Genomic DNA, 26860 nt, shown 5'->3' on the forward strand with positions numbered 1-26860 from the left:
ACGCTTGCCCAGTCTGCACGCCTTTCAATTCTTCTGTTCATTTTTCTCATAGGTTTAAAGTTTTTTAAAGCTGCACCTGAGCTGCACATTAGAGCTCCTCAGTTATCACGAAGGGCTTGATCTTCGGTGTGTGTTGCTTTGTCATGTGCAGGTTTAGTTAAGAGTAAGAAAACCGACCAACACGTACGTGGTGTGAAAAATGTGCCTTGTGTGGAATACTGTGTACAGAAATGTGTCTGCTTCTGAACAGCACACCAGGTTATTACTAGTAAGATGTACGTAACCACCTCACGTTAATGTGGATGAACGATAAGAGGATCTACTGGAATACTCTGCATGGAGAGGAACCTTATGATTGGTGATAGTAACCCGTCTGATTGGGCTCCTTCAGTTAATTTTCAAGGTGGTAGAATTTGGTGAAGAATAATTTCTCTGGTGCATTAGTGTCAGTCGGGCTCAATGTGTAGGCGGATGTCTGTCGCAACCACGCAGAATTATTCCCAGTTTGTGGTAAGACCCCTCTGTAAGCAAGTTTAAGACACTTCTTAAACAGATCTGCTCTGGTGGAAAAGAGGCCCCGGAGACCATTAATTAAGCCTCTGTTAGGCTGATGTACCAAAATTATATTTTATCATAAGGGAAACTTTACATAATTTCTGCAAATTGGCTAAAAAAAATGGAACACTTCAGCTTCAATATGAAATTATCCTAAAGAACTACGTATCTTGGTTACAATGGAGTGTCATGATGAAGATATAGTAGACTTTCCCTCTATGCAATGAATATATATAATTGGATTACAACAGTATTTTCAGTTATGAAAATATTGTATTTTAAGATGGAGGAGGTCTTTTCATTTCAGCTGCCTCTTTTCAGAGATTCCTATTTTTCTCATGAAGTTACTGAAGACTCATGTTTTGGTCTTAGCACAAAGATGAGGGAGAATTAGTTGTCCGCTACTTTGGTAATCGTAGTATGGGCATCGTAACAAACAGTGAAGTTGTTTAGCCACAACAATGTATATACTGGCATCTAAGTAGTCACATATATTTCTTTTAATTACTGTGATGTTGTGCTGTCCCAGTGATGCTTGATTAAGTATAAAGAAACCTATGTATTCCTACTGGTCTGAAGGCAGCCATTAGCGTAATAGTGAAATACAGCGCTGTCTGCCTGTGGAATTAAAGATGATACCTGAATTACAGTGGATTATTTTAACATCCGGGCCATGGTGCAACCCTGGTTCAGCTACGAGTTTGAGCTTTTATGTGCTAAAAGGTTGCTCTGGAGAACACGTGAATTGAGGCTTCCTTCCTGTTTAAAAATATTCAAAGAACAGGATGTTCATGACTTTTCTCTCTCTAGTGTGATCGAGGCTGCAGCTTCCAGGGTTAGGACCCCCGGTGAAAAGTAATTTTAATTCTTGTTTAGGACTGCTTGCCTGTTGGACAGATTTCATCTTGTTAATTTGTAGTGATAGTAAGACCAAACTGTTAAAAGCAATTTTCAGGGCTCCCACTAAAGGCACTTTGTATAAAAACATGACTTAGAATGTGTATCTTGGGGATAAATTATAGAAGAATATCTAGTAATTTTCATGATAAAGACCATAATTGGAAGCACAGTGCCTGCGTAAAGTTTTGAATATTTCTGTAAAAAGAATATAATATATGTATCATGGGTTACTTGCAAAAGCAATATATGTTAGCTGAAAATCCAGCGTTAAATCTATTGCAAGTTAGTACAGGAATTATAAAATGAATATTTAAATAGGTGGATTCTCATGCTATAGCGCGTGCGTTTAAACATAATATTTGCTATACTTTTATTCCTACAACCAAATGGGTTTGGATTACTAACTAACAGGAAGTTGAACCTATATGATGTGGTAAGACTTGTGTAGACTGCGTGTTTACAGCGGGCTGGTAGTTCTGTAGTTTCTGAGCAATGCAGTGAAACTAGGTGCAACAGGAGAAATCACGGGACCAATTAGACCCAAGAGACATCTGTGAAGTGCAAACACAGGCATGGAGAATCTGAGGGATTCCACTGTTAGCTGGCAATAAGGTTTGGGATGGGTTTTTTTGCATTGCTCTGACAAACACATTTTTAAATTTTCTTTAAGGAAAGTTAGGACAAGGAAGTGACTCTCCTGTCACTCGTCATGACAACAAAGCACAATTAGATTTAGTGCCGCTATTACCATAGCTCATTGACCAGCGTGTATGAGGACATCGTATTAATTTTTATGAATTTATATTATGGAGCTGTGTGAGCTTTTAATTTCCAAATTGTTTTCAAGATTCTGAGCTCTGGCAGTTTTTCAACAGTTAAATTGTAGGTGGGCTATGGGGAAACAAATGACAGACTCCTAGGCTTAGGCTCTTTTAAATTGTTTTCTCTTCTGACTTCTGAGGCTGGCTGCTTCTGCCTATTTCTCAAGTAATAGCTGTGCTGTGAAATCAGCATCTTGGCAGTTTTAAAGTTGTTCCTATGGTCTGAAAAAGATCAGCGAGACTGAGCGGGGTCTCGTACACTTCGCGCTGCTGCAGGAGCCGGTGGAAATCCAGAACTGCTTGCCTGCAGGCTCAGCAGATGAGATGCACTGTCTCCCAGGGTATTGCACTTTTTCCAGCCTGCATCCAAGTTAACAGAATCTAGAGAAAGCCTGGATGTGGGACACCGGTGCAGTAAGACTACATTTTGGAGAACAACTGGGAAAAGTTAAGTGTCTGAAGCTTGGTTTGGCATGATCCTTTTTCGAAGGTCCTGGCTGAAGCTTCACTTGTTACGTACCTTCTTAAAAGGTACCTGAACAATTACCTCTTCAGAAACCTGTGGTGACATCCACTCCACCTTGTCCAGTGTGTTTTTGTAATAGTGGGTTCCAATAATGTTTCCCCACGTGCCTCTTTCAAGTAAAAGGGCGAATTCAGTTGTTACCTGGAAGCTTTCAGTATAATACTGTTCCTCCAGTGTTAATTGATCATCACTTTTACTTTTTGTAGTCAATATTTGTCTATGTTCTCATTACTATGCATTAAATACCCACTAGCTTATATAGTATCAAGAATTGTGAAATAAATTAACAGATCTTAAGTAGTTTAATGGTAATTAAAGTCAGACTATTCACAGAAGAGTTCAAAGAGCATTGGCCTTTATTCTGGAGTGGACGAGTCTTGTATGTGTCCTGCCTCATTGGTAACTAAAACATGTAGATGAGGTTATATCCACAGAATTCAAATTGTGCTGCTCCTGCAGATTTGTGAGTAGAAGTGGTGACCAGGGTGCTGTTCAGGAATCATCTTTAGTAGCTCTAGCAGCTTTGCAGATCTCTGTTCCAGAAGTTATGCTCATGAAGTGTCTTCTCAGGTTGACTTGGGTACCCCTTGCCTCAGGTATTTCTTTCCTGCTTTGAGATTGTGAACTTGTGCTCTGTTTTAATCTGGAACTGCTGTCTTGCAGCTGGGTATGCTGGTTCGGAGCCTGTCGAACGGAGACCCTCGGAGCAGCAGCTGCACTAGGACTTCACCTTTTTGCAGTGAGGCTTTAGGACGCTGGGCTGCATTGTGCAGTTGCTGGTTTTGTGGTTCCTCTTGCCTGTTAGCATAGGCTGCAGTGTGCTGACGCCTGGTTTGTTGTGACTGCTTGCTTCCGCCTTTGAGGGATTTTAGGGTGGCACATCTGTGACACTGCTCACTGACCTGGTTTGGGATACAGCTTAAAACCAAACTTTGTTGTCTTTTTTGCTTCTTTTTTCTTCCTGGATTATTTTTCAGCTATTGTGGTTCCCTAATGTGGTTGATTGTACAGCATCACAGATGGCTGCAAGCACATTATGTCAGGGTTGGAAGAGTAAGAGGGTGGAACTGAGTAGCTGGAGACAGGGAGGGACGATGACTAGTTTACGCAGCACCACGGCTGAAACCAAACTTTGTTGTCTTTTTTGCTTCTTTTTTCTTCCTGGATTATTTTTCAGCTATTGTGGTTCCCTAATGTGGTTGATTGTACAGCATCACAGATGGCTGCAAGCACATTATGTCAGGGTTGGAAGAGTAAGAGGGTGGAACTGAGTAGCTGGAGACAGGGAGGGACGATGACTAGTTTACGCAGCACCACGGCTGAACAGGTAACGGCTCATCTCATAAGCTGGTTAACTCGGGTATTGCTAGCAGCGTAGTTGTTGCACCATAGGCTGCAGCAAAGCTGGTAAAACCTGCTTGAGGTGTTTGGTAAGCTGGGTCGTGGGAGTTCGTGCTCAAGTTGGGCTGCTGCTGTCTTGGAACCTGAGCTAGCTTGGGTATGGTACAGCCACATTAATAAGTTTACCTGAAGTAAGCTAAAATGCTAAGTTACGAGTTCCTTAGATCTGTCTCAAGATGAAGTTACATGACATGGATGACTGACATGCCACCTGGGAAAGCCGAGACCTCCCCCTGGTTTGTTCCTTGCATGCACCACTTCAGTTGGTTCAGAGCTCATTAAGCTCAGGCACTTCAGTGGAAACGTCCTGCTGCCTTGGGGATTTTTAGAATCGTAGAATCATGGAATGGTTTGGGTTGGAAGGGACCTTAAAGATCATCCAGTTCCAACCCCCTGCCATGGGCAGGGACACCTTCCACTAGACCAGGTTGCTCCAAGCCTCATCCAGCCTGGCCTTGGACACTTCTAGGGATGGGGCATCCACAGCTTCTCTGGGCAACCTGTCCCAGTGCCTCCCCACCCTCTCCGGGAAGAACTTCTGCCTGATATCCAATCTAAACCTCCCCACTTTCAATTTAAACCTGTTACCCCTTGTCCTGTCACTACAGGCCCTTGTACAAAGTTCCCCCCAGCTTCCTCGTAGCCCCTTCAGGCACTGGAAGGTGCTATAAGGTCTCCCCGGAGCCTTCTCTTCTCCAGGCTGAACAAGCCCAGTTCTCGCAGCCTTTCGTCATAGCAGAGGTGCTCCAGCCCTCGGAGCATCTTCGTGGCCTCCTCTGGACTCGCTCCAAGTGGTCAATATCCTTCTGCTGTTGAGGGCTCCACAGCTGGACGCAGCACTCCAGGTGGGGTCTCACCAGAGCAGAGTACAGGGGCAGAATCACCTCCCTCGACCTGCTGGCCACACTTCTGATACAGCCCAGGATACGGTGTGTGTACACAATCGGTATAAAAGTCTTCACTTGTTTTCCTGAGAGAAGGGTAAAAATTCTGGTTGTATTTTTAAATAAGACTTTTTTCGTTTAGAAAGAAATGTTTGCCATGATTCAAATTTCTTTCCGTTTTTTTTTTTTCTTCAGTATTCCTCCCAAACACATTTCTTCAAAAAGCAAAAGTTTGCACCCAAAGGGGGATTTATGTTAATAATTTGTTGAAATGTAGTGTTTTTGAGTAATAAGATTTAATAAGTGAATATGGGAGCTCAGAATTGCTTTCTTCCTTCTCCATTAGATCATGGAGTGTGCCAAGAGACTGAAGAACCTTTAATAGTTTTGTTTCATTTTTTGATTGAAAATGGGGCTCTAGGAAAAACAATTGTGCAAATGTTAATTCTGTCTTTCTCCATCAGTGATTGCCATGTTTTAGCCATGTACTGTGTAGTTTCCTAGAGGAAAAAAGGAAATTCATTTTAAATGTTTGTTTTGCGTGTGGCTTGTTACATCCTTGTTACCAAGGTAGAATTAAATATTTGACCACCCATTAGTGTTCTTCTCTAATGTAAAGTCATATTGTGAACTGGTTATTTCATCAGTAAACCTTTAGGGTTTGGGGGTGCCACAGAGAAATCTCATGGCAGAGTGGGTTTTGATACTGCAAACATTTACAGATACAGGCACATGAGCTGACTCTATCAACTGCAGTAAATACTTGAATGTAGAAGGTTAACCAGTTCAAACTGTGCAGACTTGGAGGCATCAGAATTAGGTCAGTAGTGGAAATTATCCTGGATTTATCATGAGCCTTACAGACGTGGATCTGCATTTCAGAAAACCAGCATACACTTCCACTGTAATTCGTGCGAGGTTCTGAACAGCAGAACCGAGGTCGAGACTGAGATGTTTACACATTTCCCAATGGCAGGGACAGTCTCCTGAAGGCAAATCATTGGTTTTAGACTTTATTAGACCCTTACTTTAATTACCACCTCATTACTTGCTCTGCTTCTACAAAAAGTATTCCATACTGTCATTTTCTCTAAGTAACTGAAAATGTGATTGAAAGGGATGTTTAAAGTGAGACTAATTCAAGATTAAATAGTCACAAATTATATTATTGCTACATGTAAACAAATTACTTGCATATCTGATTTTATTCAGATTATTTTTCAAGTGGTAAATAATGCTTTATCACTTATATAGTGCTCTTACATCTTTAGAGTGCTTTTCTCACATTAATTAATCATCATTAAACACTCTGAGGTGGGTAGGTTAATACTATTATCCCCATTTTGCAGATGAAGAAATGTAGACTGAGAGGTTATGATTTGCTCAAGGCCATAGAGAAGAAACAGAATCGGAGCTGGGATTAGATCTGTGTCCCTAGCTTCTAATTTCAGAAGACCAGCCAGATTGTGAGCCACAGTTTTGAGGCAAAATCCTTGAGAGTGCACGTAGAAACCACGCACGTTTGCTTGGCCTCTCGGGTGCCTGACGTGCGGTTTCTTTAAACGGAGGCTGTGCTTTTGTGCCACGCTGCATGTTTCCACGTTCATACCCGCAAGTGTGGAAGTAGCCTCTCATTCGTGTGGGAACTCTTCCTAATCTGAGGGGGCGTTTTTATTTTCATCATTTTTGTTGATGCTTCGTCTTAAAAATACCAGTTTCTGGTTCTTTAGCCTTGCACATAACTGTATGACTTGACACAGCAGGTTTAGCACTCGTACCCAGAACGGTCTCCAGATATCAGAAACAGCTCTGTTGCTTGTACGTTTTCACCAGCTGAGACATAAATAAAATTCTGCCTTGGCAGCTTGCCCTGTTGCTGGTCAGAGCAGATGAGGGAGAGAAGAACTACCCTCGGTGTGCTGGAACCGTCACCTTTGTAGGCAGCGCCATGCTTAGCAGAGACATTTGCGTGCGTGCACTCCGCCTTGGAGATCTGCCCAGGTAAAACAGGATAGTCGTGGACTGGAGAGGAGAGCAGAGCTGTTTGTGCACCGCCTTGGCAATCAGGAGTGCTGTATGCTTGGATTCATGGAAAAGTTTTTGAGCGCTTCAGATAGAAGATCTGGAGAAGGTGGAATATAGATGGATATGTTGGAAAGAGAGAGTGTTGCAGACAAAAGGGATTTTCTGTCTTTTGACAGCTACTGAAGTCTTTGGCTGTGTGATCCGAGTAGTTTGGGGGTGTTTGGGGTCACTCACCTGCAAGCTGCCCTGTGTTCAGGTTGGCACGGGGGAATTGGGGTCACTGGGGAAGTCATCGTAGGTCTAAAGCTGATCCTCCAGCTTGGCTGTGGCTCTGCTTGTGCAGCCTAGAAACGAGAGGTTCCCTGAAAGCAGCAGCATACACTTCTCTGTCATAGCTCAACCTAGTAGTCGCGAGAGCAGAAGCAACACGTAATCTCATGCTTTAGTGGTTGGTTTTTTTAATCCAGATGGAATCTGGGTTCTGGGTGCACAGAGGTGTGCTCTGCCAAGGTGGCCCCGGGGGGCCGCTCTGGGAGCTCCCAGATATGGCCCTGTCTAGTCAGGGGCTTGGGAAACCTAAATTTTCACAAGTTGCTGTTGGAGAAAGGGAAGGAAACAAGGTATTTTCCCATTTGCTTTCTTCTAAGACAGCGGAATGTGTTTTCTGACAGTGGATCCTGTTTTAATAACCAGACCCATGATTGGGTAATGTTGTTTGCTGCAAGAGTGGTTTAATAAATATTTCAATAAGCAGATAAGCCATCGATAACCACATGCATTCACAAACTCAGACATTTTTATGCCTAAAAGGGGAGAATTCAGAGTTTATTGATACCGCTTCCACTGTGATGTCATAAAAGTTGGTGGCAGTAGCTGCCCAGACAAACTGAACGCAAGTGAACAAACAAAGAGGTCATTCGTTTTATTTACCCTGAAAGGAGTTTTCGTTCTCTAATTGTAACTCTAGATAGAAATTATGTGTGGAAGATAGACTTAATGATTTTCCTGTGTTTGATTAAAAGCAAAGAATCAAAGATTTGTTTATATATTTATCTATTTGTTTCTTTGCTGTGATAAGACCAGTTGTTATCCAAACAGTGGGACTGACCTAATAGAGGACATATGCATAATTGATCTCCATCTGTTTTTCAATATTTATTCTCTCACTATTTTTTTAATAGAGTTCAGTTCTAGAACTGCAGCCTGAACCATTTTTAAGGTGGTATATTTTAGCACTTCTGTAAAAGGTCTCATTTTATGCTGGCCACCGAAACGAAAAGGTTTGTTGTTGGTTCTACCCTTTAGTATCCCTTCAAGAGAGATTATATCAAAGAAGAAGAATTAAATTAAAATTGATTGGTGTTATTGATTTTTCTTTTCCTTTTTTTTTTAAGGGGATAAAGGGTGATGGAAACAGCATATGCCCTTATGCTGTTTTACTGATGGACTATTTCTTAAAAACATAAAAAGCATATGTGCCCAATTTACATATTTACTAATTAAAAAAGCTTCCTGGAAACATTAAGTAGACAATCTTATGTAACCTTTAACATTGTAGCTAATGGATATAGCCTGGAAATTTTCATAGAAGGTCCTCTAAATAATGTAAATGATTATGAATATGTAACTAGTTAATATGCAGCTACGAAAGGATTATCATGTAGAGGTTAATGAACATGCTGCTCTTACGGTTTGCAGGGCTTTTCTTTTTATGCTTTTAGCTCACTTCATGCATGGAAAGTCATGTATTGGGAATGGAAAGCTTCCTGTCTTTTCCATCGTCATTTGTAATGGGGCAATTAAACTGGAACTTTCTTAAAGGATTTCATAAACATTTTTGTATGCTTAATTATGTTCTGTACTTCGCAATCGCTGCCACATCTGAAAGAATGAAGGCTGTTGATAGAACAGGCTCCGACTCTTCGACTTGTTAGTGATGGGCTCCATTGTGTGTTAGCATCATTACCAAAAGTTGCTGCGCAGTACGACTTATACCTTTTACACAAACTTTACTCTTAAAATTGGTTTAATATTGGTAGCATGAATTAGATGTCCTGTAGAAGTCTGTATATTTACTCTTAACCTTCAAATAGTTAGCTTGCACATTAAGGAAAATATTTGCTAGGCATTTGATTTATAGGTGTTTAAAGCAGATGATAAATTTAAACTTGGCTTACACGGGACTAGCAACCTGGCTGAATTTCCTGATGGATTATGAAATAACGTAACCACAAGTGTAGAGCTGATCCCTTTCGTTTTAGTACCTTGCTCTGTTTAAAGAATTGTTAGCTCACAAAGTAGTCCCATTTTTTTACTCCTACATGAGCAGAAAGTGCAGGGTCCGAGATCTGTTCAGTAATAGCTGCACATATGCTAACTAAAAAAAATAAAAATTCTCTTTCATTCTGTTGTTTGGGAAAAAAAAAAAGAATTATCTGCTCCAGTGATTTCAGTGGTACTTGAGTGTATGTTATTGTTTTCTCTGCAAATTTTCTCATTAATTGCTTTCAAATGTTAGCATTATTTTAGCTATAGGAAAAACGAAATTTGTTAAAAAAAAAATATCTAGAAAGCACTTATATTGGGAAGATGTCTAGACATATTTAATTGCCTCATGGCTTCATTGCATTTCATATAATTGAATGAAATTGTTTGTGTTACATTTTTGGTAACCATTATTCAGAGATCAGAATATGTTTTGAAAGACAAAATCTCCACGTAATTATGGCAGAGAAGGTCACAGGTTTCAGCGTCTTGTCTGTTTGTTATATCTCCAGACTCTAAAAAAATACAGTTAAAACAGAAAAAAAGTATTTCAACGATGTATTTTACTTTGTAAATGATTCTGCACAAGTCTGTGGCATAAAGAAATATGTGAAATATTCAGATTAAAACTTCGTTTTTTTTCTTTTTTTGTCACCCAGAAAGAACAGAAGGGAAGCCAGCAGTCCATAGTGGTGTCAAATATCCTTGTGTTTAAACACCACGAAATTAATTTGTGCTTTTTCAAATTCAAAAGGCCAGTGGAAACATTTGTTGATGTACTGATAAAGGAAAAAAAAATGTTGCTGGTGCTGTGGGGTTCATTTGTTGTTTTTTAATGACTGAGTATGGAAGTACATTGATGTCTTGTTACAATTGATGTTGTTTTCTTATTCTGCAAACATGTAACACTGGAAACAGATCTGCAGATTGCACAAACTACTACTTATCTTATATCATGTGTCACCTAATAGTTATGGAGCAGGTATTGTACCAAAATATGAATTGAAAAGCTGCAGGTTTTTTCTGCGGTTATCAGTCTGCATTAGTGTGTGATAAAGTGTGCTGCTTAAGAACTACCATTCACATGCCTTTGCGCTGACAAATAAAAATGTATACGGAGACACCACCAAATCTGTAAAGCGACTGTTCTAGTTTCTGATGCATTGACATTGCAGCTGTGTGCTTAGCCTTGTGTTTTCATGAGTAGTTATCTGTTTTAATGACAGGTGGTCACTAGCTGCCAAGAAAAGATCCAGCACTGGTAAGTGAAAAATGTTTGATTACATGCCTAAAATACTGATGAGTAACCTAGTTACATTTTAGTAAAGTATTGCTGTTTATTCTACCAGTAGCCAAATCCCACTAGCATGTTTTGGGGATTATAGGTCGCGATAGCTCAGAATTGTTGCAGTGTGCTGTCTTTAAAATGTATATATTTTCCACTGTTACCATTACTTGAAATCACAAATACACTGAGCCTCAGTATTTATACTTCTGTTTTAAATACCCAGCTCATTCATCATTTTTCCCCTAAGTAACCTTGCGGGGTGAATGCTGAATTTGCCTGATTGGTGAAAAGGTACTCCCAGGGTAGAATTAACTATTAATGTTGTGTTCTTTCTCACTATGGAGCAAGTAGGGGAATTCTGCTTCCCCCTTCCATGTACTAAACCAGTGTGAAAGTAATGTCGCCCTGTTTTTTTCCCCCTCAGTAAAGTATGTGATAAAGCTTAGTTTGTAATGCTTAGAAAGAAAGAGTTTGTTATGTAAAAAAATTATCTCTGGGCACTTTTTTCTCTCTTGGCAATCTATGGTTAATAGAAAACATGCTTAGTAAATAACAGTTTTGTATGGCATCTGAGGAAAATGTACATTTAATGGTGAATGAAATCTTATATTATGAGTTACTGTGAGATATAACAGTTGATCTTACAGATATCAAATTACAATATATCCATGCTGTGTTTACCATGATTTTACTGAGAGAACAACAGGAGCTGTCTTGATTATTGTCTGCAGGGTTATTGCAGAATCACAGCAACTGCCCCTTTAGTGGTGAGATTAAACCTTTGGTTATACACCATCAAGCATATAATATTTTAAATTTATTTTAAGAGGCTTTTTCTTCATGCCTGAAAGATCTCCAAGCAAATAATTTATATTTACTGTGTATCAAATGTTTTTGGTTTAAATGCATATAGGCTGCAAGCGCTGGATAAGAGGAAAAAAAATCAAGGCAATCTCTACACATCATCGTATTAAACTCTGACTATTGGCTCGCAAAAATAATCTAAAACTAATATGTTTCGTTTATGTTTAAAATTCCACAACTGCATTAATTTTCAATAAGGGAACTATTATTGAAGTACCTACTGGTGCTGCTGTGGTGAAGTCAGGCAGAATATCCTCGGCGCACGTACTTTCTCGGGCGCTGTGCAGTGCCCATGCCAATTTGGTCCCCTGTGAAATTCTGCATGTACATTCTTTCACTAAGAGAGAGTGTGTTTTTCAGAAACAAACTAGTTGGCAGCCTTAACATTTGAACAGATTTTTAAAAGTTTGAGAAGTTGTGATAATTATTTCTTCTTCTGGAAATGGCTGAGGTTTGTGGAGGGGCAGTGGGAAGGTTGGCTGTGGAAGGAGGAGTTGCTCGTGTGTTTGCTTTTATGCAAACTCTGCCCATGGCCCCATGAACTTGGGGGTTTTGGGCACAGAATGCAAAAGGAAAATGTAACTTACTGGTATCTTTTATGTAGAAAAGCAGTTTATACATCATCCATACAATCTTTATAAAAAATTATTTAAAATTTAGTACCATTATTTAGATCTTGATTGTGCAAGAGCTGAGTGCTCTTGTTTCAACTGAGTAATTTGTTCATATGAGACCTTTTAAGTAGTCAGTGACACAGAAGAATGTTAAATAGAATTGGGTGAATAACAATAGGGTTTTAAAATGCTCAGCTTCAATGTATTTCCATTAAATTATTTTCTTTCTCATTTTTCAGTACACTTCTTGAAGTATGTTTCTGAAGCCATGAACCCAATAATGGGTCTGGTAAGGGATTAAGCATCTAGACATGCATTTCCTTTTCTAGGGACGTGGTCCTAGATGGGGTCCCAGTATTCATCCTCCCTGTTCCCTTTGGTTCCTCACTGCATATGGGGACTGAGCATACTGCCGGCACACCCCAGTGCTCGTCTGACCATCACCTGTAGGTGAAGAGGGAGGTCAGCTTCCTTCCTTAAGTAATGCTGTTTTGGGCCAACTAATGGAATCATAGAATGGTTTGGGTTGGAAGGGACCTTAAAGATCATCTAGTTCCAACCCCCCTGCCATGGGCAGGGACACCTTCCACTAGACCAGGTTGCTCAAAGCCACATCCAGCCTGGCCTTGGATGGATTGGTTTTAATTTTATCTCAATGGTCCAGTTCAGGTTGTGGCTGCCCTTTTAGAGATTCTCATGGTGGAGGTTTGATAAGTAAAGGGCAGTAGTCCCGCTGAAAAAAGAAACATACTTTGCTCTGTAAAGCAAAATAACTTTTGGAGCAAGTGATTTTTTCCTGTGCCCTAATCAGATTATTCAGTGATGGGCAGCAGTCAGATCTTAAAGGCAGGATCTTCTTTTCACTTTGATGATGAAATGTTGAGTGACTTTCAGCCATGAAACGGTGGCAGCGTTGAATCCTGCTGTGAGCGGGGGAATTTTCATATCGTTCTCTTCCCGTGGAGTCTTCTCTTCACATTGAGACATGGGCAAGTTCTTTGGCTTGGGGATCAGGTTTGTTTTTCAGTGGGTGGTTGTAGTGTATCAGTCCATTTCTCAAGTCTGAGGCAAAGGCTGGATTTTGTAAATCCCATGAAGAAATTGATTGTTATTGCTGACATCAACTTGTCATTATATTGCTTCCCCTCTCCCCAACATCTCAGCGACTTTTTTTAAGATTCATGAGTTTGTCCTTTGAAGGAAGTGGCTTACATCTTCACTTGGATGTGGGCAGTGGACAGAGAGACTTGCCTAAAATCTCTGGGAGAAGTGTGCTGTTAAGCCAAAACAGCAGCAAGCATCTTTTGTAAATCAGTTGTATGGAATACAATTTTAATGTCCCAGTGGCATAAAACCCTAAATTCTTTTTCTCAGGACCAGTTCAGCAATTTAGAATATGAAGCACTCCAGGTATAAAGTTTAAAGTGATAGAGGTATAAAGTGATTACAGCAAAGTTCAACTATGGAAGCAAATGAGTCAAAACGTAGAAATATCAGATAATTTTTCATAACGAATGCTGAAGAAGATTTCACTCTGCTTATGAATCTAAGAAAATCAATGATAATATTTTGAGAGTTGTGTTATCAACTATGACATTCATTTTTCAGCACATTTATAGATTGCTTTCCTGAATCATCCTCAGAAAAGCTGTAATTTGCATCTTGGGTCAGCATTGTTAAATGTGGTGCTCCGTGACTTCGGTTGCCTTTTATTGCAGAATTTACTGCTATATATATATTTACTGTTTTGAAGTACAAGTAAACAATATCATCAAACTTGACATTTACATGCCAGCTACTTCATGCAGGAGCTGACTTCTGACTGTCTTCAGAATGACACTGGTCAACTAAAAGACGTGCCAGCTGAATTTAAGAGTGTCTTCACGAAATTAGGTGTTTTTTTTTTAGAGGGAGTGTAGTTTCTTGGTTTTAGCACAAAGGAAATCCCTGCAGCAACTGAAACGATGTATCTTACAAAGTGCTCTGAAGATCCAGGTGTCTATTGTGAATAACTTGTCTAGGTTCACCAAGCAGTTTCTGTCTTGGGTAGCAGCAACATGTAGCATGAGCCTTATTTACCTTTTGGATAGAGAAGCAGCAGAAGGGATGTTCCTCACCTGTATCATTCCTTGAAGATGCAACAGAATCCTGGGAGTCAAGCCATCTTTCAGGAGTCTTGACTCTTGGTAGGAACACAAAGTTCATGTGAAAATCAGAATTAATTAAAATTTTAACCATTTATGTCAGCTCAAACCAAGACCATGAATTCTTTATTACAAGTGATGCTTTGAAGAATTTGCCTCTTAGAAAGTATAAACTGGATTTTCAGTTATTTTTCTAAAAGTTGATGGTGGTATAACTGTTGAACTTGAATGTGGAGTGAGACATGCCAAATCCTAGTGAAAGAACTGATTTTTTGAATCATAAAAAATTGAGATTCAGAAAGAGACATGCACAGTCTAAAATAATCATGTCCTTATCTTAATATATGTTATTCTAAAATAATCTAGCTATTATGTTTATCATCCCAAGTTTTTTATATGTAAGCTATTAATCTATCAACTGTATGTGTTTAATAGTAAAATAGTTTATTTTTCTGTACTTTTTATCTGATTTTGAATGACTAGTAGAAAAACATTAACTCTTGACTTTAGATGTGAAATTGAACCAACTTGAATTTGTCAACAGGAAGAAGGTGGAGAGCGATTATGAGGCTCTTCAGGAACGACTCTGTACGTTGCCCGATAAACTGTCCTACGATATCATGGTATGTATGCCGGGGAGTTCGCACAAGAAAATGGGCTCAAAGGTTTAGTAACTCAGGTATCTGCAGGGGCCGTGAGGTGTTATTCAGGTTGCCCCGTAGTACTTCGTAATGTTACATCTATTATGATAACAGTTAAACCTTTGCTTTTGTCTCTTTCTCTTTTCTTTGAAATCCATTACAAATTACAGTGTTACTGACAACTGAGAACTGATGACATAAATGGTAACATAAAACCTGACATGTTTGATATGTAAATCTATTGTATAGAGAACTATAATTATGACTGAATTACAGTGCGTAGTTATTTCCTGAGAAGAAAGTGGCTGTAGTACTTCCTGATTCATGGAAATAAACCCTAGAACATTGATTTTTACATAAAAAGGTGCTGCTAATTTTTGTTTCACTGATCTTCACATTGGCATAGCTATCTTTTCTGGTGCTTTGAATCTTCCCAGCTCCCTGTGTAAACTTTACCCTGTTGACTTGTGCTCACCAGAATTTTGACCAAATTGGCCTTTCTCTCTTTGTTTTTTACCTCCTCCCTTCTCAAGTCCAATTCCAAGATACATCTTTGAAGGGAGGGAGGTTGTACTGTAAATAACTGAATGGCTAATTTCATCATGAAGTGCCTGACTGCTTTCTTCTGTGGCAGCCTGACTTGGCGTATAGTGTTGAGCTGATAGTAAGTTGGCGTTGGAGAACATATACCATGTGGCAAAAGAGAGTGTTTCCTTTTCCCGTGCTCTGGATTTTGTGTGTGTAGTCCATTTACCATGCGTATATGTGTGGCCACATGATATAGAGCAAAAAAATTGTCTTGTTTCAGAGCATAGAAAACCCCCCATTTTTAAAAAAGCTAGATAGGAATTAGTTAAAGCAGCAATGTCAACTCACATCTGTTATTTTAAATGTATGTAAATAGTTCCTCTCCTGTTAGCCAAACACTTTCATGTTTTCCATTTTGCTTTCATCGTTTTGGGGGAAGAGTGAACAGGCAAACTGTGCAGTCTGTGACTTGCTGTCAGGAACAGTACACATGTAGGAAAAGCACATTCTGCATAGTCTTAACGTCAGGATCCTGCCTGCTGGAGAACTGTTTCAAGCATTGGTACCTGCATGGATACTGAAGCTAGGGAAGGTCATTTTCCAGGGAAACAGATCCACTGGGCCAAGTGCTCTGCTTCAGCACACATATGATGAGAAGGCACATGCCTATCCTGAGGAAATAAAGGTGACAGAGCAATAAAGTAGAAAGAACGGATACAAACTGGATGAGACACATCTCTTTTTTTTCCCCTAAGAAAGAGAAAACTTGATGTGGTTCTTAGTTTTTTGCCACCTCCATTTTAACTGTGACTTTGGTCTCCTAATTTCTTGCAATTGAAGCCCAAAAGCAGCCAGGCAGGTGGCAGTAGGTCTGCAGGTCAGAATGCAGGGGGTTGGTGCAAGAGAGAGGAGTGAGGGTGGCCAAGGCTCCTCCTCAGTGACAGGACTTGCCCAAGCACCGTCTGTAAGGTGTGGACTGTGGAAGATGTCTTAATTCATGGAATCATAGGATCATGGAATGGTTTGGCTTGGAAGGGACCTTAAAGATCATCTAGTTCCAACCCCCCTGCCATGGGCAGGGACACCTTCCACTAGATCAGGTTGCTCAAAGCCCCATCTAGCCTGGTGTTGGACACTTCCAGGGAGCAACCTGTGCCAATGCCTCAACACCCTCTCTGGGAAGAACTTCTTCCTGATATGTAATCTAAATCTCCCCACTTTCAATTTGAAGGCGTCACTCCATGTCCTATCACTAACTGCCCTTGTAAAAAGTCCCCCTCCAGCTTTCTTGTAGCACCCCCACCAGGCAGTGAAAGGTGCTATAAGGTCTCCCCAGAGCCTTCTCTTCTCCAGGCTGAACAAGCCCAACTCTCCCAGTCTTTCCCCATAGCAGAGGTGCTCCAGCCCTTGGAGCATCTTCTGTCCCAGTACCAACCCCTGAGGAACGCCACTCTTCACTGGTCTCCACCTGGACATCGAGCTGTTGACCACAACTCTTTGAGTGTGACCATCCAGGCAATTCCTTATCCCCTGAGTGGTCCATCTGTCAAATCCAATTTAGAGACAGGGTTGTTGTGCCGGACAGTGTCAAATGCTTTGCACAAGTTTCAGGTAGATGACGTCAGTTGCTCTTCCCTTATCTACCAACACTGTAACCCCATCATAGAAGGCCACTGGATTTGTCAGGCATGATCTGCCCTTGGTTAAGCCATGTTGGCTGTCACCTATCACATCCTTATCTTCTGTGTGCCTTAGCATAGTTTTCAGGAGGATCTGCTTCTTGATCTTGCTGGACACAGAGGTGAGACTGACTGGCCTGTAGTTCCTTGGGTCCTCCTTATTTCCCTTCTTAAAAACGGGGCTTATATTTCTACTTTTCCAGTCTGGAAGTTCCACTTCCAAGAACTTCACTTGACTGCTATGACTTCTCAAATATGATGGATAATGGCTTGGCTACTTCTTCCGTCAGTTCCCTTGGGAAAGGCAGATGCATGTCATCAGATGCCATGGAGTTGTGCACCTTCAGGCTCCTTGGATGGTCTCAAATCTCATCTTCTCTGTCAGCGGGTGGTTCTTCATTCTCCCAGTCCCTGCCTTTGCCTTCTGTGCCTTGGGTGGTATGGCTGGAGCGCTTGCCGGTGAAGACTGAGGCAAACACGTTGAGTACCTCAGCGTTCTTCATATCCCGGGTAACCAGGTCTCCTGTTTCCTTCTGGAGAGGGCCCACATTTTCCCTAGTCTTCTTGTGTCACCGATGTACCTAGAGAAGCTTTTCTTGTTGTCCTTGACATCCCTGCCCAGATTTAATTCTAACCTATTCACTGACTGCTCGGACAATTTCTCTGTATTCCTCCCAGTCCACCTGTCCTGGCTTCCACCCTTTCTGTGTTTGAGTTTGCCCAGGAGCTCCTTGTTCATCCATGCAGGCCTCCTGCCTGACTTCCTCTTTGCTGGGAGGCAGGTGATCCTTGAATATTAACCAGCTTTCTTGGGCCCCTCTTCCCTCCAGGGCTTTATCCCATGATACTCTGCCAAGCAGATCCCTGAAGAGCCCAAAGTCTGCTCTCTTAAGTGCAGGGTAGTGAGTTGCTGTGCACCCTCCTCCCTGCCCTGAGGTTCTTGACTCATAAAACCGATGTAATACATTGTAAGACGTGTTAAGTTGGGGGTTACAGGTTTTAAGAAGCACCTCTTAAAGTTACAGAACGTGTTTATCACCCATGTACTGCTATCTGAAGTATTCTGGGTTTATGAATTGTTCCTGTGCCTGGAGGGTCATTAGGGGATGGGGGTTGCTTGGTGGAGCATCGCTTGGAGGTTGAGGTCTGCATACTGCTGAATGGTAAAACCAAGGGGCATTAAGCACAGTCTGTGATCCTGCTAGTAGGCCCCCAAACATAGCCTGAGGTTTCTAGGTACTTACTGTTAGGAAGATAGATACTGAGAAAAGCAACTAATTTTTGAGTTGACCATACCTGTTTAAGTATTTAAAAAATTTTAGCAAAGCTAAACTTGCTTTTATTAGGAAATAAATGTAGTCTGTGCACAACGAATGTGTAACTCACCTAAATGACAATATTTTTATCATGAAGGCTTACACGTTAGGATTAAGTGACTTTGTTTTCCATGTGAGCATCCACTATACTGTAGTTTTGTGTGACAAAATAACTTGTCCAGTTAAATATCACTTCTCTCATTTTGTAAATACAGTACTAAATTCAAATGGATGTGGTCATTTGAATATTTATGAAGGGTTAGTCATTAAGTAACTGAGTAGAATTTTTATTTCTTTAACTCTGTATTTACTTTTTTTTTTTTTAAAGTAAGATGTGAATGACTGTCTAGGTTTTATTTTCATTAGTGATTTTCAGCAGCTTCTTCTGTGCCTTTGACAGGTACCTTTTGGTCCTCTTGCCTTCATGCCAGGAAAACTTGTCCACACCAATGAGGTTACTGTTCTGCTTGGGGACAACTGGTTTTCGAAATGCTCAGCGAAGCAGGCTGTTGCGCTGGTTGAGCACAGGAAAAAACGTATGTATGTTTCTGAACATAATAGTTAAAATTATGTATCTGTGTATTAATATATAAAATTAGTAGGATCTACACTGGGTTATTTTTGTAACCTTGCTAACAGAAGTCCCGTTCAGAATCTTATTTTCCATCTTTACTTGGTATTCTATTGGCTGTGTCTAATTAGCCGGAGCTTTTTTTTTCCCCCCTCAGTGATACATCAGATTAAGTTACCAAAATTCAGGTTTTGATGTTAGATGTTAGAATACAAGATCAGTTAAGATTTCTTTGTTATACACAAAAGTAAAAAAAGAAAAACCAATCTAAAAACCCCTTTTCACTTTTTTTTTAATTTTAGAAATGCTGTATTATTTTTTTTTTTCCCTCACTTGCTGCTCAGCTACATTTTGCCTCCTGCCCTCGACATTGCTATCCATTGGTGTGGAGAGATCCACGGGATCTCCCCAGATAAGGTGTTGTTGGTGACCACCAAATTTGTTCTGCCTAGCAGCACGTCACAGGGGCAGAGAGGGAACTCCTGGTTTTGTTTCCAGCTCTTTTTAGTTGATGGAGAGATCCTGGCTTCCAAGAGCCAAAGCCACCAGCAAGTGGTGTGTGTGGCGTGCTTCGGAACCTCTTCATGTTAGAAAGGATGAGAGCCTGGAATATTTGATGTAAATGTCAAGGAAGGAAAAGCACAATAAAATGGAAAATAAATTGGTACTATTGGCCTTTGGTGTTCGCTTCAGATATGCATTTGAGTAAATTTTTTTCGTATTGGTTTTACCTGTAATCTGCCTCATTCCTGAATGAGTGCTCACTGCAGCTTTACCTTGTGTATGTTACAGCTACCACAACTGTTGACACTGGATTTTTGTTTGAGTTCGACTATCCATGTCGCTGCCTGCAGCAGACAACCTCAGAGGTTCCCCATCTGAATAGCTGGGGTTTTATTTTCAGTTCTGTGCAAGCAATATTTGCGTAAGAAATTTTTTTTTAATAAAAATTCATTTGCTGTATTACTTTAAAATATTCCTATTTGCAGAATGTTGGCAAAAGTATGTAATTTGTATTTTACCTATTATCTTTTTTAATCTGGTTCTCCTGACACAACTTTGCAATTCTCTTTCTTACTGAACTGAATCTACATTATTTATTGTGACTCTTGCAAGATCTCAGTCCACATTTTTTTCCTTGATCATCTGATACTTTTTTCAGAGCTGCAGAATATTTTTGTCACTGTTACATTCAGTGAAATCATTTGACCTTTGCATAGTAGATGTTTGAACATTAAGTAGTCTGCTGGGAGACATACAATAAATGCTGGATTCTTTCCTTTATGATCTTTTAAATTGCATTTAAAATACGAACTCAGAAATACTAATTTCTTTTAAAGCAAAATAGTCATTGATGCTGGATATAAACCCTCCATTCAGCTGGTAGTTCACTTCAGCTGTGTGATGGCTGCCAGTGGGAGGCTCCAAAACACTGATATTAACTAAAAACTTTTTATTTAAAGGGCTATTTTCAGTTTTGGATGACAGAAGCCATATTAGTGTACATATGATTCTGAACAACAAAATTTCTTTCACAGATGTACTTTTATCCTTTTAAAAATACAACTGACAAACTCTCTCAACCATTTTCACATAAAATGGGTGCGTCTGAGAGTACTGGTGATTTTATAGTTTATTTTAATTAGGAAAAAAGTTACGTACATGAAAGACCCGTAGGCCATTGCTACACAATGTGAATTGGCCACTCGTGTCACAAATGTGAAAGACTGCTGTTTCATAAGTATTAGTGCAAATTCTCTTTTGTGTATTGCACTTTAGTTGTTTTCCTAGGTGTGACTTCTGATTTCACTGGCATTTTGTGAGCATGGGGGCTTCGTAGTTTACAGGGTGATGTCTACTGGGCATTAGCCTTGCATTGATACAACGAGACTCGATTTTCAGTGCATAATCTCTTTGTTTTGGACATAAATTTTGTGAGTAGGTCACACACACTGGAAAAGAGGGCATGCTTACTGCAGGGGATTACACTGCAAGCAGTCCCGAATGTCCTGTGTGCCGCTCGGAAGGGCCTTAACACAGCAAAGCTTTTTTAAGCGTGTGCTTAAAGGCTTTGATACACAGGAATTGGGGTCTGACCAGAGCAAAGAAAGGCTCATGCTGAAATTGCTTCCTGAACAGAAAGCTGGCAATATTTGTTGATGGTTTTTTTTTCCCCTCCAGTGGCCTACATTTTTTTTTAGCCAATATTACTCTATTTAATTTCAATAGGTATTTTTTCATAACTAGATGATCTGTTGCACTAACCAAAATGGACTTAATGAGTATAGCACTAATAATGGGATGCTTTAACAGAAATAAAGGGTTATAAGGAAATAGATACAAGACACACCTTTTCATTGCTTACCATATCTTGTGTCCCGCTCTCCTGAGAGGTCAAGCGTAGGACAGCATTTGTTAGGGCTTAAGCTTTCTAGTGAGACTGGCTCTTAGGTAGAAAAGAGTAGGAGATTTCTGTGACTCACTCCCTTATGAGTGTGTTTTATGCTGCTTCTGGGGGTTTTTCCTTACGGCGTTTGACTAGTTTTGTGTGGGTCTGCCCACTGAAGACCTCTGGTCACCAGGGATGACCCTGTTTGCCCTTGAGGGCACCGCTGCCCTAACAGTTAATTTAATCAAGGTTCACAGAAAATTTTCTTTACAGTTTGATTCCTTCTGTGTATGTTGGATGCCTACAGGAATGGACAATACGAATTTGCATGCTTAGGCAGTAACAGTGCCAGATAAGTCAAACAATATCAGTGAGCATAAAGCCTGGGAAGTTAGGGAGTACTATTTATAAAAGCTTTAAATATTACTTAATACTAATTAGGTCATCCTTTTTGTCTTAGTAGTTTTGTTAAATTTGCTCTTTAAAGGAGAATGAGTGAAAAAAATGTTTGCTTCTCTGGAATAGAGAAATGCCCAGACACAGCAGATTAATTTCTTGGTTAAAATTTATTTAATTGAAAGGAATAATTGAAGGGTGACTATACTGAATTTTAAAAGTAGATGCACTTTAACTGACATAGCAGTAGAAAGCCTTATTTTGGGAATACATTTTTGTTTGCTTAGCTTTTGATTGAGAGGCAAACTGTGCAGCATTGTGATTGGTTGCAATGTATTTTGTAAAATTTGGGACAGTCACTCATATCAAATGTTATTTTTTCATAAAATATTGATCGTGTCTTCTTGAATAATATTTGAGTTGAAGTAGATCTTTAATTTGCTGCACATTTTTGTGACATCCTAGACGTTCAGTTAGTTCCAAAACGGTGAAAAAAGTCTAGTGAAGTTTATGGAATTGCCAAGTATATTTTTAATTGTTTTAAATCTGTTGCAGTTTGTTAAACCAGGTAGTACAGATAATGGGAAACAGTTTACACATGTGTTTGTGTGTAAAAAATATGAAGAAATAGTGAAGTAGATTAAAGGATATGCACACCAAATTCCATTATAATAAAAGAAATTAGCTTTTTAAGTATGTCACAGTTTAGTGCAACAATAATGCAATTGTAGTTTTTTCTCTTACAATTATCTTGCTTAAGGTACTTCATAATATTTCTGTTCTCCTCAAGGCAAGACTGTATTGTCTCAGAATTCAAAGAGGGAATAAAGATTCTTTTTGTGAATATGGGATTATATCTTTTACGTGTTTGTGATGATATAAACTACATTTTTTCTCTATATCAGTAATCGCATTAATTCTTTAAGATGGGAAATTTTTCATTACAATAGTCCCTGTGGTAGTTACTATAGAAAGAAATTAAATAGATTTTTCTTGTAAATATTTGTGGATTAATTCTGTATGCTAGGTATTCCAAGTGTCTAAACACTTTAAAAGGTGGGAAATTAAAACATGCACACAGAACTAGGAGTGGGTTTATTGTGTTAAAAATTTATCAGATAAAAAAAAAAATCCCACTTAAAGGAGAATTGTTGAACTACTTAGCAATTGTGTCTTCAGTATATGTAAGAATACCCTTGCAGTGTCATGCTGCAAATGAATTCATGAAGTGAAAATACTGATTACATTACCATACAGTATTGTGATAGTACCCAATTGTAAATTGCAGTATGTAACCTTTAATACAAATATTTGTGTCAATCAAAATTGACCGATAGCTTAGTATACAGGGTTTAAAAGATACCATTGTTTTTAATAAATAAGATGATCCAGGCGGATGAGGACCAGTTTGAATTTGTTCCTTATCAGCATTTCCAGAAAAAAAGGATATTGTCTCCAAAATATATGATAGGAAGGCTTTCCATTTCCCCTCTGTGAATGAGTGAGGCCTTTAGAGGTTTTAATGTTTCATCCAAGGGTGAAAATAACTTCCTTTGTAGTCAAAAAGAATGTAACACAAACTTGCCTACTCACTTTTTTGGGGAAAAGAACAAAAAAATGCAGGCAATTTTACAAAGAAACCTAGCTGTTGCTTTATTAAAAAAAAAAAAATCTTGCCTTTTTCTGTGTGCTGGAGAATTTTCTGTTTTGTGCTTTGGAACATTTTTTTAACGTTTTTTGTGATGATCACTCTTTAGTTGGATAACCTCCATCAGTCCCTTCCTTACCCTTGTTAAGTTAGGAGCTGATGCGGTGGAGTGCTAAGTGCTCTAAATTTGCTCTGCCGTTCCCAGGGGGTGTTTGGTTTCTCGCAGGACCACAGGCTAGGTATTTTAACCAGAACACAGTGGAAGAACGTAAGGAGAATAGACTCCTTTCTCTAAGTTACATATAGTGGTTCAAAGAAGCCGCTACCTTTTTGTAATTCTTAGTGGGAAACGGAGTTGTTGTGGTACCACCCTCCTTCATTTAGGAGGGATTTAAATGTATTCATGTAATTGTAGCAATTATATAGGTGTGTGAAACTAAGAGAGGAATGTGTTGCATTTATTTAGTGTTCCTAAAGCCAAATTATCTTCACAAATTTTTACAGAAGAAAATCCAAATGACTGGTTTTGATGCCAAAGGAACATGGAAAACAGACTGACGCTTGTCTATAAAGGCTCAAAGCTACTGCACAAAGGGGTGCATCGCATTTTAAAGAATTAGTGCAGTTGCTGTTATAAAGAATGGGTTTATTTATGTTGTTGCAAGCACAAAGAGAGCTTAAATTCATATACACAAAAAGCAATCAGGATTCTCTTTAGAATCTTAAATACATCTCTAGAAAAATGAACAGAAAATAATAAAAAAACTCAGAGGAGGGTGTTTTGAGAAACTCTTAGTAGATGCTACTTTCTGCAGAACTGCAGATCTTACTTGTTTCAAATAACCTGTGATAGTTTGTTGGAAGATTATTGGCTAAAAATATTTTTTTGAGGATTAACTGTATGTTTATTGAAATACAGTTAAAAATCCTCAGATGAATGATCTACTTATGCAGACCCTAAAAGCAAGAAAATAAGTAACGCCCTTAAAATAGCATGCCATAACTCAACCCATTAACAGTACTTGTAATTGTACTGTAGCAGTGTACTTTTGCAAGGAAATACCTTCCGTCTCCAAAGAATTCAGAAGTGGAATTACATTGCATGGCACTTTACCTCCGGCCTCAATAATACTAACATGGTCCATTAACAGACTGCGTGATAGGTATTCTTGTTTTGTTCAGGGGTCAGTCGTACTTGTGCTAGAAATGCCGATCAAAGATTTTGTGTGCAAAATGCTGTGTTGTGGTCTGCCTGTGTAACTTCCCTTCTGCACCTGAAATGGGATGATGGAGAGTGAGCACGGCTGAGTTACTGCCTCGAGGTGCACGTGCTTGGTTCTCACCCCGGAGGAACTGAGCCGCTGTCAGTAATTGGGGTAGGTGGTTGTTCCCTGGCTTGGATAAACACTCGGTGTATATATAACCATCTTAAAACTGGTTACCTTCTGCTTGAGAAACTGTGTTAGGCGATGAAGCAATCTTAACTCTAAATCTCAATTGCATACGGACTACTTTGTTAATCTAAATTTTCTGTCCAGTCGCCTGTCCTCAGAGGAGATTATTTCCAAACTGTCCAGTGTTTTTCTTCTACGTTATGTCCACGAGACTCCCCCAGGAGTAAGAACCTACTGAGGTAGACCAGGCTCCAGGTTCACCTCGGTTTGTCCTGTTTCACAAAGTCTGACTTTTCAAAATAGATCAACCTGTTCTCACTATTCTTGTCTGTTCTTACTATTTAAATCCCAGTGTAACACGCAGTTTCCAGAAGTAACTAAAATAATGTCTATGATTCCCCAAATCCTTATAGACAACACTCCAAGGACATTAATGTCAAACTCAGATAATTAAAATTTGTATCCAGCCAAGCTAATTAACCCATTAAAGCCAGAATGCATAGATGAGAATTCGTGTCAGTTTGGCATTAGTACGTTGTCATGTCTTGTAATCTCTGGCTTCGGTGGACTTCATTTTACAATATGAAATGTGGTCCCCAATTATTTTCTCCCTTTGCTGGTGTATATGTTGCAGGCCGAGGGCTGCTTCTTAAACATGGCTCATCCTGGCGTGAGGAAATCCAGTCCTGTCCTTTCAGACTAATAAGGGAGCTGGGAGAGAGTGATCTACATGTGAAGAGATCTCCCTGCCTGTAAATACTCAGAGGCTGCTGCGTAGGGGAAATCTACACATCCTGATTCCTGACTCGCATATCTTCTCCTTTTGGCGGTCCTGGAGCACAGTGCTTGCGACTCTGGCTTGTGTGTGCCACTGAACTGTCTTTCCAAGCGGTTTAGCCGAGAATGTAAATAGGAACTACTCGGGTTCACCTGAAAGCCATGTCAGACTTTTCTCACATTATTGGATGTGACAAAGTTGGACAACAGCCTCTGGTTCAATCCCTCTTAAAAGGCTGTAAGAAGCTTAAACCACAGGGTAGTAAGAGGAGGAGACTATGGAGCCTCTCATACTCTACTGGTATTTTTCTGGGGGTCTCAGTGAATAAAAACCCCCTGTAGTTTGTGAAGTGAATTGCTTCTCGCTAGATACGATACATTTTAAAATTCAGGGAATGATGCTGGGGGCTTTTTGGATGTGCAGTGGCAAGTTTAAAACCCGAAACCCTGAGCTGCCCCTGCAGAAACGTGCATGAGCCCTTTTCCAGGAGACCCCTTCTTGGCTGAGGGGCCTGGCCATGGGAAGGTCTCCCTCTGGCTGACCGGGAGCCCCGGCTGCCCGCACATGGGGACGGAGCGTTGCGGTAATCCCAGCTGTCTGCTGACGTGCTGTGTGGCCCGGGGCAAATCACTTAAACTGTCTGTTTCTTCATCTGTAAAATAGGAGAGAGTAATACTTACCTCCTTTGCAGGGTGCTGGGCAGATTAGTTAACGCTCGTACAGCGTCTGAAAATAAAACAGAGTGTGTGACTGTGCGGTGTCCTTACCTGAGGGAGCAAACCAGCGTGCTCCCGTCCGGAAAAGCAGCTTCGCAAGCTGGTGCTCCAGAAGCAGCGTAACCTAGATGGCTGTTGAACAATATTTAGATATACAGGCAACGACTGAGACACTCGTGGTGTTTAAGAAACAGCTGAGCATCACATTTACTATGAATGTAAAATAAAAGCCTGAGGAAAATTGGTCTCAAGCTAGACGTTTATGTATATTGAGGCTACCTTCAAGAGCTGAAAGCACAGATGGGAGCATTTTGCGTGAAAACTATAGCCACCTCTCCTTGATTTGGGTTTTGGAGGGTGTGTTACGTACCGAAAAAAGCTGTGGATGATGTTGATGGGAATTAACCCAAGACTAAAATCCGCCTGTGAGAGGTGATCGCTGCTGGGTCTGACGGAGGACAAGGCGGCTCTCGGAGGAGTTGTGCCCTGATAGCGTGTGGAAGGAGCTGTGTCCTCT

At 40.1% G+C, this 26860-nt stretch overlaps 1 protein-coding gene across 1 annotated transcript in view; it reads left to right on the top strand.

Annotated features, from left to right (window-relative positions):
* The first annotated feature begins 4096 nt into the window (after window positions 1-4096).
* The window catches only part of URI1 (URI1, prefoldin-like chaperone), a 38123-nt gene continuing 15359 nt past the window's right edge, over window positions 4097-26860 (top strand). Inside the window, exons 1-4 of the mRNA XM_010155583.1 lie at window positions 4097-4129; window positions 10604-10638; window positions 14832-14910; window positions 18852-18987. Coding sequence (XP_010153885.1) covers window positions 4097-4129; window positions 10604-10638; window positions 14832-14910; window positions 18852-18987 — 283 coding nt within the window. The remainder of the gene's footprint in view (window positions 4130-10603; window positions 10639-14831; window positions 14911-18851; window positions 18988-26860) is intronic.

The sequence above is a fragment of the Eurypyga helias genome, unplaced genomic scaffold (genome assembly GCF_000690775.1).
Source record: "Eurypyga helias isolate BGI_N326 unplaced genomic scaffold, ASM69077v1 scaffold530, whole genome shotgun sequence".
NCBI classification, from domain to species: domain Eukaryota; kingdom Metazoa; phylum Chordata; class Aves; order Eurypygiformes; family Eurypygidae; genus Eurypyga; species Eurypyga helias.